We start from the raw sequence: 16,864 nt of genomic DNA, 5'->3' as shown, positions 1-16,864 counted from the left end.
GCTATTTTTTTGACAGGTTTTACCATGAGGGTTATGAATTGAGAAGTTTTACACTGTTTTAGTGTAGAAATTATCTATTCTTTGAAGGTACAATAGAAATCATTTTTTAAATAATAGGGATTCAATGCTGTTTGGGGGGAAGAGTTACTGGACAACTGTTTCTTCAATTATTATTCAAAGTTGGTGGGGATTTTTTTTTTACCTTCTTGAATCAATTTTGATAATTTTCTTTTCTTAGAAAATTGCCCTTTTATTGAGATTTTCAAATTTAATAGTGTAAGATTAGTACATGTATTTTTTTTAATACTTTAAACTCTTTTGTATCCAGAATTAATGTGCTTCTCATCTGGTATTTCTTATTTGTGTCAATATTTTGGGAAGGATAGATTTGAAAGATAATTACTGTTTTTTAAAGACCTAGTTAATGGATTTTATTAATTCTGTGAGGACTTGATTTCTAATTCCTTAATAATTTTTGCTTTAAATTTAATCATTTCTTTCTAAGAATTTCTGTGTATTTTTAAAGTGCTTTAGGTCAAATGATTAGTTTGTGTCTTTGTCCTTTTTTCCTACCTTAATAATAAAAGCATTTGCAACTAGAAATTTTTTTCATGGGATAAGCTTTGGCCTTGTCTTCTGGAGTTTGACATATAAGATTTTAACTGAAATTTCCAAAGAGTCTGTAATTACAGTTTTGACTTATTCTTTGCCCTAGAATTTCTTTTAAAGTATTTTACATTTCCTGAATAGATTTTGTGTATGCATTATTTTTTTACTTTTTTTTTTTGTCATGGTCAGATAACATGGCTTCTATAGTTTCTAGTTGGGAGAACTTATTGAGGTTTTCTTCATGGCTTATGTATGACCAATGGTTATGTATGACCAATTTTGGTAAATGTGCCATGGGCTTTTAAGAATATGTATTATCTCTAAGGTATGGAGTTTGATGTGACATAAATTATAAGTTGTAAGATGCCATTGATCATAATACACGTAATCAATTTAGTAATACTTCTAAGGAATAATTAAAATATCCATAAAGTTTAACTTAAACATTGTAAGATGTACCTCAATTTCAGATATGTGAAAAATAATAGTGATTCAATAATTAATGATTTAAAATAAGCCCTCATTTTTGGACTCTGCTTTTTATATCAAATTCTGAGAGGCGTATTTTAAAGTTTTGTGCTTTTGTTGTGTTTTGTCCATTTCTCCTTGTATTTTTAATTGGCTCCACTCTTATATTTATAGATTTCAGGGCTTTATTATTCCATGTAAAGAAGTTCATGATTCCTTTGTATAGTCTTTATTGGTTTATTAGTATAAAAACCCCTCTTATAGCATTTCATGCCTTTTTAAAAAATATTTTATTTAATTTTTTAATAGTTTATTGTCCAGTTGATTTCCATATAACACCTTGTGTTCATCCGCACATGTGCCCTCCTCCATGCCCATCACACCCCTTCCCCTCCCCCCCACCCCCATCAGCCCTCAGTTTGTTCTCGGCATTCAAGAGTCTCTCATGGTTTGCCTCCCCCCCCCCAACTATTTTTCCCCTTCTTCTCCCCCATGGTCCTCCGTTAAGTTCCTCCTAATCCTCCTATACGTGCAAACATATGGTATCTGTCCTTCTCTGCCTGACTTATTTCACTCAGCATAACACCCTCAAGGTCCATCCATGTTGCTACACATGGCCAGATTTCATTCTTTCTCATTGCCATGTAGTATTCCATGGTATAGATAAACCACAGCTTCTTGATCCATTTGTCCTTTGATGGACACTTCGGCTCTTCCATGTTTTGGCCATTGTTGAGAGTACTGCTATGAACATTGGGGTCCATGTGCCCCTATGCATCAGGACTTCTGTATCCCTTGGGTAAATCCCTAGCAGTGCTACTGCTGGGTCATAGGGGAGTTCTATTGTTAATTTTTTGAGGAACCTCCACACTGTTTTCCAGAGGGGCTGCACCAGTTTACATTCTCACCAACAGTGTAGGAGAGTGCCCGTTTCTCCACTCCCACCAACAGTGTAGGAGGGTGCCCGTTTCTCCACATCCTCTCCAGTCATGCCTTTTTTTTTTTTAAATACAGTTTTACCACACCTGCTTTCTTTTATTTGCATCTATTTGGTGGATTTTGCTGTCCCTGTGGCCTCAACCAATCCATGTCATGTTTTAGGTATTTTTCTTACAAATAGGATTTTTAGTTTTTACTCAGTGTTAGGGTTTACCTTTCCTGGGAATGTTTCTCTTTTAGTAGAAATATGTTTAACTTACTTCTATCATCTTTTTGTATGCTTTCATCTCTTAGTTTTCCCATTTGCTGTATTTAATATTCTTGTTCACTTTTCTCCCCTTTCATATAGGAAACTTACCTTTTTTATCCTAACAGTGGAAATGTTTACATTTAAAATGTACATGTGCGGGGCGCCTGGGTGGCTTAGTCGGTTAAGCGTCCGACTTTTGCTTAGGTCATGATCTCGCGGTTCGTGGGTTCGAGCCCTGCGTCAGGCTCTGTGCTCACTGCCAAGCTCAGAGCCTGGAGCCTATTTCAGAGTCTATGTCTCCCTCTCTCTCTCTGACCCTCCCCTGTTCACGCTTTCTCTCTCTCTCTCTCCTAGAAATAAATAAAAATATTTTAAAAAATAAAATAAAATGTACATGTGCTACTGAGCCTGGGTGGCTTAGTTAAGCATCCGACTGTGGCTCCAGTCATGATCTGATGACTCGTGAGTTCTAGCCCTGTATCGGGCTCTCTGCTTCGGATCCTCTGTCTCCCTTTCTCTGCACCCCCCCCCAAATATATAAACATAAAAGTGTACATGTTTAAACCTATATTTCAATGTTAGTCAAGTCTCGGTGAAGGGGAAAAACAAACCAGAACCAAACTTTCCTACTTTTTACCTTCTTCTCTAGATACATGTTGAAATTTTCTGAAATTTTTTAGATGCTGGTTGCTTCTACATTGTGAAATTTCTCTTTTAATGATAGAAGTTTGGCATTCAGTTTCATAGCCATTTAAATTAATAGTTCCTTAATTATACTTCACTCAGTTCTACTGGTTGATCACTGACCACTGTTTTCTCATTACCACATCTTCCCATTTCTTAATTTTTCAGTTGGTTGAAATATATTTTAGAGATTGTTTTTCAGACGGGGTGTGTGGGTGGTATAATTTCTGAGTGATTGCTTGTCTAAAAATATCTTTTTTTTTTTGCTCTGCAATATAAAAGGTAGTTTCTGTTGTTGAGAAGTATGTTATATAGTTCTGATCCTTTTTTTAATAAGTAATTTATGTGATTCCCCCTCATTAGGTTTGTGGGTGTTTTTTTTTTAATGAATTGTCGACATTTTGGCCTGAGAGGTCCAGCTGTGAGTGAGTGTGTGTGTTTATGTGTTTATGTTTATGAAAGCTATATACATAAATATGTATGAAATCTCTTCTGGTACTCAGTAAATTTCTCTGGTGGAAAGTCTCACATCTCAGAGATTTTCTTTGAGTTCTTAGTTTTAGCTTTTCTATCGATCAGTTCCTTCTTACTGTAACTTCTAATTGTTCCATGGTTTAAACTGTTGATACCTAGAGATACTACATGTTTCTATTAGACAGCAACTCTCAGTGACAGTGAAACCTGATGAGAGGGAGACACACACCTTATGAGTAGGGGTCTTCCTGTGCTCCTCTCTTTGTTGGGGGTAGCTTTTCCCCTCTCTGTGTTGGACTATTGTCTCATAAGAAGGAAAATCGTTTCCCTAGGTAGCTTTGTCTGAGCTACAGGTACTATGGAGTACCTGTTTGGAAAAGTTTGGAAAGTTGTGATATAAAGGTCTTGTTTGGAAAGTTGTTTGATACAAAATTATATTAACTGTAAGGTCGGAACTCAAGCGACATCCACACAAGCGACATCCTGATCTGTCTTTCCAGAGCACAGACAGGAACGGCAAAAAGTGCCTTACCATATATGGCAGTGTACACTGGAGCTCTTCCTTCTAGCCTGCATTTGTGTCATAATTTTCTGGCTTGTTTTTTTTTTTTTTTCCTTTTAAACCGGTTTAAGGACAGTTTCTTGAGCTGATTCCCTAACCAGGTTTACTGCAGTAAGTATATAGTGTGCTAGTTACTGTCTTCATTGAGTGCTTTGTTTGGGCAATTTCGTTTTTTTTTTTTTTTTTTAACATTTTTTTAAATTTTTTTTAATGTTTTATTTATTTCTTAGAGAGAGAGAGAGACATCGTGAGCAGGGGAGGGTCAGAGAGAGAGGGAGTCACAGACTGAAACAGGCTCCAGGCTCTGAGCTGGCAGTCAACACAGAGCCCGACGTGGGGCCCGAACCCACGAACCGCGAGATCATGACCCAAGCGAAAGTCGGACGCTCAACCGACTAAGCCACCCAGGCGCCCCTCGTTTTTCTCCTCTAAGAATGTTCTTTTCATATTTTCCTTTTTATTTTTTTTTTATGACCGCCTGTTTTTATCAATGTGGCAATCCCTTAACCCTCATTGAGATTTTTCTCTTTTCTTTTGTTTCTGGCAACAGCTCTGTCTCCTAAGAGGCTGCTTATCCTGAGCGCACACACTGGTTTTCTCCTTTTGAATTGCTGAATATTTCTGTATCCAATTATTGTCTCTCTCTTTGTTTATATGTTTGAAGGGATGTCTGCATTTGTTCTGTAGCCGAGATGGGTTCTTTCAGAAATTGTGTAGGCCCCGTACAGTTTTTTGTTCTGGAACAGCCTCTTTGGTAGCCCAAAGCTTGCTAGTGGAATAGCTCCCACCCAGTCCACCAATACATCTGTACGCACAGCAGTGCACTCCATCCAGCGGGCTTCCATGCAGTCTGCTAACTGTGCCAGACCCCAGGGCTCTCTACAGTTTCTAGTGACCCCATCAGGGACTCAAGTGGATTCTAGTTCAGCCCTCTGCTTCTACTTCCAGCCCTTAACCAGGAGCTGTTCGTGAGGCTGCTGGCTGTTTGCAGGTTGGAGGATTGAAAGGAGGGAAAACATGGTGTGATCCATTCTGCTCTACCTGCGTTGCTCCCGGTGAAGCCTTTCAAAGGGCTGGGATTCTCCTGTGTAAGCTAGGGTTGCTCCGTAGCCAAACTGGACGACTAATGGTTATCTAACCCCTCTCTCCACCCAAATGCTCTCTTAATCCCCATTTCCATCTGTGGAAATTCCATGTATCATTTACTTGCAAGGTTGTCTTTCTATAGAGAAACATTAGAATGAAGTTAGAGGAAGCCTGATCCTCATTTAGTCACCTTGAGACCTTGGATAAATAAGTTACTTAACCTTTCTGAGTAGACTTGCCTTTCAGGAAAATGAGCCTAACAATAGTGCCCTTTTCATGAAACTGTTGTGAAGATTAAATGAGATAACAACATAGTGAACGCTGAAAATAAATCTTAGGTTTGTTTTCTTATACCCCTTACAGCATGGAGCCCAGGTAGCGCCTCCACCATGCAGGCCCTAATAGTGGTTGGGTGAATGCAGAGCCAAAGTGCTTTGCACAGAACTCAGTTTTGTGCTGAGTCAGTGGCAGAGCCCAGGAAAGAATCAGGGCTCTTGAATATCTGACCCATGTTACCACCTGCACATGCCAAGTAAGCGGGTCTTCAGATAGGTTTCATAACGCCTCTAGAACGGAGGAGGAAGGTCTTGCTTGGTTGTTTTAATCCCTTCTTTGAGAGAGAGAGAGAGAATTCTGTTTGGTTGGTTTGCTGGATTTTCAAATAATCAGCTGCTTCCTTGCCTTGGTTGAAGTGTTAGAAAGAAATAGCCAGGGATGGAAGCTCAAGAGAGAGGCAACATAGTGTTACAGTGGAAAGATTTGATTCCAAGCAGTGGTTGGCACTGAACTTGTCATCAGACTCCACAAACCAGTCAGTGAATGCGCTCGTGCTGCATGTGGTGCTTCTGCTCTTCCCTGGTGTGCTGAGGGTGGCATGTCCTCTCCCTCGCAGATTCTCTCCTGATCAGGTGGGGAAACCTCTTCCGTGTTTATGTGGCTTGGAATAAACGGGGGGGCTCTGATTGTATCTTTTTAGAAGGAAACTTTTGTAATTGCTTCCCTCCTTGATTATTAAACCGTGGGGGTGGGGAGCAAACACCATGAAGTAAACATACTTTCTAGGAAATTCTCCTCTTCTGTAACTTCCCCTCTAGGCCTACACTGCCCAAAGGGTTGGAAACTTGCTGGATATGATGTACCAAGAACCAGCACGATGGTCCTACACATTCCAGACGTGCTCTTTCATGAGCCGCCTGAAAGCACAGCTGGAGCCCTTTCCCAAGAAACAGTCACAGTCCGAGAAGGCGGTACAGATCTTCGAGAGGTCCGTGTACAGTGACAGGTAAGCCCCCGAGCCCTCTGCTGGGCACGAGCCCCATGCTCGGCACCGTGTGGTTTCCCTTCTCGCTCAGACCCCGCTCTGCCGTGGTTTTTGAAAATTGTACTTTGAAAAATGCGTCCTTTTTTTCAAAAAATGTTGAAGTTTATTTCTTTTGAGAGAGCGAGAGCACAAGTGGTAGAGGAAGAGAGAGAAAGAATCCCAAGCAGGCTTCATGCCCAGTAAGGAGCCCAGCATGGGGCTCAGTCTCACAATGGTGAGGTCATGACCTGAGCTGAAATCAAGAGTCGGACACTTAAGTGACTGAGCCACCCAGGCTCCCTGAAAAATGCTGCATTTCATTGTCCCTTTACTACCTAAGACGTAAGAAATGGTCACTCATTTACTTCCAAATTAGACAAACTAGTTCTACTTCTTAGTGTTCCATAAAGCCTCCTATGGGGAAAACCTACAGGTACACTTGTAAATGTCATGTAATTTTTTTAAATATCTCAAAACAATGCAAGATATGCAAAACAGTACAAGATATGGGCTTCATATTCCTTCTCTACCCCTAGAGAGAGCCTGCTGAGAGGCACCTGGGTGGCTTAATCAGCTGAGTATCCAACTTCATCTCAGGTCATGATCTGGTGGTTCATGGGTTCGAGCCCCATGTTGGGCTCTGTACTGACAGCTCAGAGGCTAGAGCTTTCCTTGGATTCTCTGTCTCCCTCTCTCTCTGCCCTCCCCCGTTTACGTTCTCTCTCTCTCAAAAATTAAAATAAAAAAAAAAAGAGAGCCTACCCTTTATAAAAGCTAAATATGTGAATTACAGGTAATTGGGCTCTAGATTTTGGTTCTTCTCAGTTGTTGGGAAGTAATACTATTACATATTTTTCTCTCCCCTTTCCCAAGCCATGCCTCTTGGACTGGGAAGGTGAATTACATATAATAGCCCTGGTTGCTTGGAAACATATTCAACATGGGTTTTTTGATTTCCAGCCCTATAGTGAAGTAGGCTTATGAGAGACCCCTCAGAAAAAAGAAATACTTTGTTTAGAAGCTATAAGATCTTAACATTTACTTGTAAAGAAAGAGAAGAGAATTGGTTTTGCTATAGGCAGCTATACGTTCTAGATGTTTTCTTCAGAGGGAGCATTTTTGAGATAGAAAAGATAATTCCGTATACATTCTAATACTGATGGTAACTTAGGCCTTTTCCCTTTTTTTAATTTTCTATTTTAGAGAGCGTGCGTTAGCGGAGCGGGGCGGGGGGGGAGGGAGGGAGAGAGGGAGAGAGAGAGAAAATCTTAAGCAGCCCCTACGATCAATGTGAAGCCCGACATGGGGCTTGCTCCCACGACCCTGGCATTATGACCTGAGCTTAAATCAAGAGTCAAATGGACACTCAACTGACTGAGGCACCCAGGTACCCCCAGACCCTTTCCCCTATCTATCTATCTATCTATCTATCTATCTATCTATCTATCTATCTATCTTTTCATCCATCCATCCATCCATCCATCCATCCATCCATCCATGTATTTTCCCCTTTCCCCTAGTTAAAGAACTCATTCATTTGAGGCACCTGGGTGGCTCAGTAGATTGGGCATCCAATTCTTGGTTTCGGCTCAGGTCATGATCTCATAGTTCATGGATTCAAGTCCCCCATCAGGCTCTGTGCTGACAACACAGAGCCTGCTTGAGATTCTCTCTCTCTCCCTCTGCCTCTGCCCTTCCCCTGCTCACGTACATGCTCTTTCTCTCTCTCTCTCAAAATAAATTAACACTTTGAAAAAATTCATTCATTCATTTGCTCAGCCCAGATTTTTTTCCAGGTATTCCTTTTTTTACTATTATTAATTAATTATTTATTTTTTTATTTACATCCAAGTTAGTTAGCATATGGTACAACAATAATTTCAGGACTAGATTCCTTAATGCCCCTTATCCATTTAGCCCATTCCCCCCACAACCCATCCAGTAACCCTCTGTTTTCCATATTTAAGAGTCTCTTATGTTTTGTCCCCCTCCCTGTTTTTATATTATTTTTGCCACCCTTCCCTTATGTTCATCTGTTTTGTATCTTAAAGTCCTAATATGAGTGAAGTCATATGGTATTTGTCTTTCTCTGACTAATTTCGCTTAGCATAATACCCTCTAGTTCCATCCACATAGTTGCAAATAACAAGATTTCATTCTTTTTGACTACTGAGTAATACTCCGTTGTATATACATGCCACATCTTCTTTATCCATTCATCTGTCGATGGACATTTGGGCTCTTTCCGTACTTCGGCTATTGTTGATAGTGCTGCTGTAAACATTGGGGTGCACGTGCCCCTTCAAAACAGCATATCTGTATCCCTTGGATGAATACCTAGTAGTGCAGTTGCTGGGTTGTAGGGTAGTTCTGTTTTTAATTTTTTGAGGAACCTCCATACTGCTTTCCACAGTGGCTGCACAAGTTTGCATTCCCAAGTACAGATTTATTAAATCCCTATATGTTCAGACACCAGGCTGGATCCTGGGGCTGCAGCAGTGAGCAAGGCAGACCCAGTCCCTTCCTTCAGGGTGAGTGTACTCTAACAGGACTCTGAGACTGCACACGTGCTTGTGTGTGTGATGTGTGTCTCCAACGAGGAACACAGATTGTTTGGGAGAGGGGACGACTGGGAGAAAGAAACCTAAATCTTTCCTGTTTGAGTCAAAAGAAACAAAAGCATGCGGTTTTAGAACAGTGACCCTGATGCCTGAGTCCTTACACTTGTTCTCTAGGGCACCTACATGCCCTCCCTGAGCTCTCTGTACCCCGGCCTTCTCCCTCTCTTCGTGTCAGCACTAGCTGTGGAGAAATAGGTGCTCATCCTCAAGAAAAATGTGGACCCTCCCCTTAAAGGGCTTGTAAAAGATATGTCTTTTCTCTTTATAAAATTTTAATTTCTGAATTGTGAAGAAGCTGAAAATATTTTTTAGAAACTGAGTTACAGAAGTCACCTTTTTGTTGCCCTCAGCAAGACCATTCCACACTGGGAGCTCCCAGGTTCATTTCTTTATGGCCTAGCGAAGATGTAGGCATGGTAACAACTACGATGTCGTGAAGTCTATGCAACAGCCACTCCTCCAAGCACCTGCACTACAGACAGTCCTAACAACAATTCTGAGTTGAGTTCTACCGTTACCTCTTTGTGTAGAGGCAGAAATGGGCTCAGGGAGTTTGATGACTTGCCCGTGGTAACACAGCTTAGGAATTTTGGGGCCAGGCTCACACTCAGGAATGTGACACCCATTCTCTCAATCGCCAACACTTGCAGCTTTGTGGTGTATACTTCCCTGGGCCATTCGTACACAAGAACTCTGAATTTCATTTTCCCAGAAGTGGCCAGTTGCTAAGCGTTGCCTTAGAAACTGGTGTTCACTGTTTAGGATGTAAATTGTGTTTTGTATCAAGATGTGCCTGAGGTTTGAAAGCAGAATTGACCCTTCTGAAGCAGCAGGTTTCTTGTTAGCTCTGATTTCCTATTTACCAGATGCTCCTTTCATTGTGGAAGCAAGCAAGGAGCAAGCTAGCTTGATTCTTAGATTAGCTTTCCTGTACCTGGATCAGAAGCTCAGCGACAGAGGAAGCAAGTAAAGAAGAGCCCGTGTGTGCTTGGGGGAAGGTCTACTCTCTTGGTAAGACTGCAGTTAGTAAGACCTGCATTTCCTGCTGCAGAGCTGACACCACTTCGGTATGTTTCCTTCTCCGCTCGTTAGCTATACGAGAGGTGGCTCCATAGCCTGGAGACTCAGAAGCCCTAGATTGGTGTTTTCTGTTTGTTCGGAGGCTTGCTACAATAATAAAGAACTCTCAAAAGTTTGAGTTTTCATGCACCATATGCCGTATGTTCTGACTGGTTTCCAGCAGGGAAAATTGCTAGCGACCAGTGATATTCTTTCCCAGTGCCCCTTTTCTCCTAGTGGATCAATCCTCTTGGAGAGCTGTGATTTTTGCCTTCTAAAGTCTAGATGCTGTTTTCCCATCTTACTGTTGGACAAGGAAGGAGATCTAGGTTAAGAATTCAGATTTCTTAAAGATTGATGAGGAGCTAGAAAGGTTAAGTGGTTTGAACAGACGTGGAACAAGTTGGTTATTGATTTTTCTGCTTCTCTCCCTCTTGCCTTTCATTCCCTTTCCCATTCTTCTCCCCTCCCCCAATCCCACTTACATTTCCAACCAGGTATATCTTTGCAAAGAATCTTTTTGAACATGGTTCCCTCAGTGACATCGAATGGCATATCTACCAGGACTGGCATTCTTTTCTCCTGCAGGAGTTTGCCAGCCGGATCAGATTACATGGCTTCATCTACCTCCAGGCTACTCCCCAGGTAATGCAGAACTTCAAGCTGTATGAAATCTATAGGTGACAGTCTCCAACCTCTGATTTTCTGGTTGGAGAAATTACGTTATGGGTATTATCAGGAGCATGGAGATTAGAGGGTAAATACCCTCCCATTCTGGCATCGAGCATCCTGTTTCCCAAAATCTTTCTGCAGTAGATGGCTAAAGCAAATGACTGATAGAAAGGGACTCTCTCAAGGTAGTAACAGCATGGGGAAAATTGGGCATTGTCTTTATCACCCAGGGTTTTCAGATTGGCTCCTCTGACCAGGTCAGCTGTACTCTGTTGCCTCAGCTTTTCCTTCCCTCCAGCTGGGTCATCCATCATAGTCTGGGGTGGTCTTGATGGCTTCCTGAATTGGTTGCTGGGAGGCAGTGGAGAGTCTCCTCACCTCACCCTGATACTACCGTAATTTATAGCTGCCTTTCAAACCTTGAGGATGCCACTGGTAAGTCCAGATGGACTACAGAAGTTATATTCTCTGACTTGGACACTGGTGCTGGCCTAGCATGCAACAGGGTGATGTCATGGAAGGAGCACCAGGGAGGAGAATCTTTGGCTGGCAGCGACCATGGACAGCCCCTGGACACCTTTCCCCTGGAAGGGTCCTTGTCTGTCAAATCCAGTGGCTCAGACTAGGGGTCTCCAAGGGCTCATCTGGAGTGGGATTCTGAGTCAAGGCTGGAGGTATTGTTTGAGAGTTGTGTTACTCTCAGCTTTTGAGACATGTAATATAAAGTCAAATGCCAGATATACTGCATAATCTTGGGAGGCAAGCTCCCTTCTGACTAGAGGCCATGCTTTTTAGAGATGGGACTGAGCCTTGTGGACAGCAGCAGGCCCAGCAGCAGACCGAGCAGGGTCAGAAGATAGGCGGGGAGCTGGAGAAAAGGCCAGCAGGAGTCTTCCTCACTTGTTTGTGCCCTTGGAATGACTGTGAGAAGTGATGACGGTGGTGGTGGTGGTGGTGGTGGTGGTGATGGTGCGGGTGACACACCTTTGTGGAGAGACTAACCAAGGTCTTTCAGCAGGGGTGGAATGAGGGGGGGGTGTTGAAAAAAAGAATGAGGGGCTTTGAAGGATTCTTGCAATGTAATGGTAGAAAAAAACAGAAAAGCTTTAAGAGTAGATGTGGATTTTGCTGGTCTTTTGTTAGTTTTAGAGCCAGAGACCCAGGAATGCTGATATCCTTCCCCAGAGTCACCCCTGACCCCTCCTGTGAGATTCAGAGGTGGCTGTATCCAAGGGAAGAGAACAGAAGGGAACACATCTGTGCGTGAAAAGCCATGCCAGTGCCCAATACTCTGTACAAAGTCCTGGGGAAATATTGAGTTTAGAGCATGTGAGATGGACTTAAGTGGAGTGTTTCACTCCTTTCTACCTGCTCTGCCCTAACTTCTAAAAAGCAAGCAAGCCTACCTAAAAAAAAACAGAAGAGAAATGTCTGTGCCTCAGTGTCCCCACCTAGCCCCATGGAATCTGGAAGGGAGTGCAGCCAGCCAGGCCCTGCCAGGGACCATCGGCAGCATGGAAATAGTGTGCCGGAAATGCGTGGTACACGTGACACCCGGGTATGGGCTTGGGAAGCAGAGTGGCCAGACCCACTAGCAGTCACAGTCCAGTTGTCCAAGCAGCCTCTCTTCCTGGGGTGGTTGGTGAAGGGGGTAAATCGGCAAGAGGATCCGCCCTTGCTGTTTGCAGCTACACCGGCTTTCTTACTCACATTCAGATGTGTCCTCCCCATGAGGACTGATATCAAGAGACACAGGTCTAAAGCACTACTTGTATAGGACTTTTTTAAAAAAGAATTTGTTGACGGGCACCTGGGTGGCTCAGTCGATTAAGCATCTGACTCTTGGTCTCAGCTCAGTTCTTGATCCTACTGTGATGAGTTCAAGTCCTGCACTGGGCTCCGTGCTGGGTGTGAAGCCTACTTAAAAAAAAATTGCTGTAACCATACTAGTAAAGCAAGAATTCTGCCAAATGTTCAAAGTAGGAGTTAACCTCTTAATCATGCTCCTTGGAATTTATTCCATAAATATGCTCCCAAATGGGCACAATGGCTCATGGGCAAGACAGCAGAGTTTGTAATAGCAGATTATTGGAAACAACCCAAGTAGTCATCAGTAGGAATCAGTTGAATGTATTGTGTTCTATCTATACATTGGAAAACTCTAAAGCCATAAAAAAGATAGGAAAACACTCTACTGATGTAACAGTCTCCAAGACATTGTTAAGTGAAGAAAAGCCAGCACAGAGGATGTAGTGGGACACCTTTTATGGATATGGTGTTTTTTTAAAAAAGTGTAGGTAAGAATGTGTATATGCATAGAATATTTCTGAAAGTATACAGAATTAACCGTGGGTTGCTCGTGGTATCGAGACCTGGGCAGCTAGAAGTCGGGGTGTAAAGCGGTGTGACGGGGAAGGGAGGAGAACAAGGGGAAGCCATCAGCTGTAAGAGTGGGGTGTAGAGGAAGAAGAAAGCAGGTTCATGGTGAAGGGAAGTGGAAATGGAGAAGACGAAAGCGGGAGGACAAGGCTAACGGAGCCCGGAGACTAGGGCAGAAATGCACACGGCAAACGAAGGCAGGCGACAGATACCTCACCGACCACTGGCCGTGCCGGCCCGGCGCTCAGCCCTGAACGAGACGGACTCTGACTCCCAGACGCTGTGCTCTCAGAGCTCCCCGCACACGCCTTCCTCTGTCGCCTGAGACAGCTGACATGCCACCGGCGGCCTGTGTTTCCCCAGGGCCTGGCACAGTGCCGGCTCTCTGAGCAGTGCTCAGGAGTTGGTACCAGAAGGAAGGGGGGAACCGCAGCCTCCTCCTGGGAGGAGGGCACAGCTGCTCCCTCCCTTATCTGAACTGCTCCACTGAAGACAGATCTGAACCTCACAGTTTAGCACCTGATTGACTGTTCTACATGTTGTTTTACTTACTATCGAAATAAATTATAAAATCCCAAGGACGAGGACTTCATCTGAGTCTGGGATGATAATTGATTAGGGGGAAAGATTGTCCAGAAGGAATAAGTGCTAGAAGTATTAACGTGTCAGATCTGCCTCTGTTAATCAGTTTGAAAAGTTGGACATAAGCTCATAAATGAAATGTGTTTACATGACTTCGTCTCCTTAGAGGAGAGGTGGAATGAGAGGGAAACAGCAAGGACCCTCTGTGTCTTTGGGAATATTGTGTGCTTCATTTGAGGCTAAAGTTTGCATTTAAGATAAAGCTTTTTAAGTGTTTGAAAGAGGGTAGTCCTAGATCAATGGGTTACTGCACCTGTTCTTCCCAGGACAGATGACATTGTATGATGAAATGTTTGCCAGGTGGAGAGAGGAAGGAAAGCAGTCAGGCAAAACAAACATTTGGGGCAAAAGTCTCAAGGTGGTAAAGAGCGTGGCCTGTCATGTGAGCCCGATCTGGCTAATGCACTGAGTCCAGGGAGGTGCTAAGGATGAGCAGGGCTGGGAGGGCCGGCCAGGACCGGGGATGGGCCATGTGACAGGTAAAGGAGAGGAAGACATTCTCTGAGCCAGTGTGTTTCAGACTTTTCTACCAGGTAGATGAAGGCAGAATGGAATCATGCACTCTCTGGAAAAAGGGAGGAGGGAAGGAGAGTTAGCTTGAAGCCTCACTTTTTTTTTTTTAACTTCATGGTTTTATATTTGACCTATGCAGAGTTTGCATTCTGCTCCAGAGTCATTGAGTGAAAGGATATGAAAGGCGTGTTTCAGATGTTCCATCTTGTAAATATGATGCTCCTCACGCTTCCTTGAGCCTGGGGCTCTATAGCTATAGGCGGCACGGAGCCCGGGAAGTCTTCGCAGCAGGGAACGCGCCACCATTCTCTTGCAGCACTCAGGAAGGGTGGGTGGAGGGGTCTCGCTGAGAGGAGAGAACAGCTTTGGCCAGGAACTTGACGCACCTGACCTTGGTGAGTCCTCACAACCCCCAGTGGGTTGAGTGGAGGGGAGGAAAGGGAAACCCACAGAGATCGTACCACTAGTACAAGGCAAAGACAGGAACTGAATCTTGGATTGTCTGACTTGAAGGCCTGTGCTATTTCCATGCACCTCACCGCCTCCAGAAAGCAGAGAGCCAGAAGGGTCTTGCCACCATTCGGGTGAGAGGCGATGAGGACCTGACTAGGGCAGAGGTGAGAGAGATTAAAGAGAATTTAGGGACTTCCTGGATGGGATTGACAGGAGGAAAAAGACGGGTGGGTGAAGCCTGCCATTAACCTGTGACTGAATAAGAAAATCAGACAGTTGAAGCAGAGTCATGGGTTCTTGTTCTCAGGATAGACACGAGTTGAGTCTGAGAACCCCTGAGGACTGCATCATCACAGCTAGGATAACACAGGAGCTCAGCAGGGCCTGGGGATTGTCTTTTAGGTTTGCTGGGAGAGACTACACCACAGGGCCAGGGAAGAGGAGAAGGGAATCGAGCTGGCATATCTCGAGCAGCTTCACGGTCAACACGAAGCCTGGCTTGTTCACAAGACAACCAGGTAAGCAGAGAAGAGGGCAGCAGCACCACATGACACCTGCCTCCCTACAGCCAGCTGCCCAAACATGAGTTCAGCACGCAGCACCATAAGAAGGTTCAGAATGTACCAAGTGGTTCTGTATCCAACTCAGAAACTTAATGTTAGATGTAATCTGTATATTCTAAGAGACTTTTTATTAGATTCTGTTTCTCCAGCTTTTTTGTTTTTTAATGTTACCCTAGATTGAACATTGTGATCGATGACAGTGATACAGGTAGCTCAGGGTGAAGGGCTGAAAATTTTTAGAGAAATTGTCCTTCTTACTAAGTTGACAGTCCTAGTTTTGGTCTTTCCTCCCTTTGGGCTTGGGATGCTGTCCACTTAAAACATGTGGGGCTCTGAGCCACCCTATCCATCTCAAGACTAACGAGAAATCTCAGCCTTCCTCTTTCCGGCCAACTTTATTAAACTCTTTTTCAAATTGCTATTCACATGCAATTTCATTGAGAAGCCATATGATTTTAGATCTCTTCTATGGATTATTAAGACTTGGTGAGTATGTGAAGGTTGGTTCAGCTTGCTTTTTTCTGTCCCCTAAAACATTCATGCTTCTTATAGGCTCCACTTTGAGGCTCTGCTGAACGTTCCAGTGCTGGTATTGGACGTCAATGATAATTTTTCTGAAAAAGAAACCAAACAAGAAGAACTCCTGAAAAAGGTGGGGAGGACCTTAACTCCTGCTTCTCGTGATTTTCCTTTATTGCACTATTTCCTTTGCTTCAGACTTCGGTATAATGGTCTTATGCTTTGTGCTTCAAATTGCATTTCACACTCCAAAGCCTGCGGGAGCTTGTACATGTCACAAATATAATCCCTATTCTCTAAAGTATTTTGGGCTAATAATTGTTAAATAATTGACTTCCCAGCTAACTTCCTCCTCAAAGGTATTTTAGAACCAGGGAAATGCAATTTCCGCATTCTGTTCCCAGCTCTGCCACTTGATACTATATGACCCTAAGCAGGTCCCATTTCCTCCCCATGCCTATTTTTCCTTCCTCACAGAGCCTTGTGGGCTCGGCAACATACACGGTGTGGATGGACTGTTGTAGAGTGCTAAAAATGTGAAATTTAACTTCTGGCTGTTCTCTGTCCCACAGGTAAACACCTTTGTAAATAATCTGTAACCAGTCCTGGGATGCTCTGGCTGTGATCCAGGTTCCTCTGACTTTCGAAAGCTGGAAAAATCCCAAGTCATGTACCTTTCCATCACCTTTTACCCCTAGCGTGCTCTGACACTCAGGTGCATGGTTTGGGTTAGCCCGCGACTTTGCAGTTATTGTCTTTTATATCTTAAAGACTTCTAAAATAAAGTGGAAGTTTTGCTTATTCTGCTAATCCAGTTGTTGGTTTATTTCCACACGTGTCTCCGGGTGCCCATGCTGCACATCCCTCTAGACGAGCCATTTGCACCTGAGAACAGCCGAAGCTTTTCTTGACTCCTTCACCACCCAGACTTACCTGTGCACTCACTTGTTCCCTCTGACGTGCCCAGGCTGGGGTTGTTCCCAGGACTCCCCACCAAGCCCTGCCCTGGGCATGAGAGAGGGAAGGAGAGGGGTTCAGGAGAGGGTGGACACTCAGTGTGGGTTCCCAGCA

General features: G+C 43.6%; 1 protein-coding gene across 3 annotated transcripts in view; it reads left to right on the top strand.

Annotated features, from left to right (window-relative positions):
• DGUOK (deoxyguanosine kinase) overlaps window positions 1–16,603 on the top strand; it is a 32,320-nt gene extending 15,717 nt beyond the window's left edge. For all 3 annotated transcript variants that reach the window (XM_039240143.1, XM_039240146.1, XM_039240144.1), the window contains 5 exons: window positions 6,167–6,354; window positions 10,550–10,697; window positions 15,114–15,229; window positions 15,827–15,926; window positions 16,366–16,603. In XM_039240143.1, the coding sequence (XP_039096074.1) occupies window positions 6,167–6,354; window positions 10,550–10,697; window positions 15,114–15,229; window positions 15,827–15,926; window positions 16,366–16,392 (579 nt within the window). In that variant the 3' untranslated portion in view covers window positions 16,393–16,603. The remainder of the gene's footprint in view (window positions 1–6,166; window positions 6,355–10,549; window positions 10,698–15,113; window positions 15,230–15,826; window positions 15,927–16,365) is intronic.
• The last annotated feature ends 261 nt before the right edge of the window (window positions 16,604–16,864 follow it).

This window comes from Hyaena hyaena, unplaced genomic scaffold, assembly GCF_003009895.1.
Source record: "Hyaena hyaena isolate Hyena2069 unplaced genomic scaffold, ASM300989v1 scaffold_168, whole genome shotgun sequence".
Classification (NCBI taxonomy): domain Eukaryota; kingdom Metazoa; phylum Chordata; class Mammalia; order Carnivora; family Hyaenidae; genus Hyaena; species Hyaena hyaena.
The sequence above is the reverse complement of the archived record's forward strand: the minus strand, read 5'-3'. Positions and strand labels throughout refer to the sequence as shown.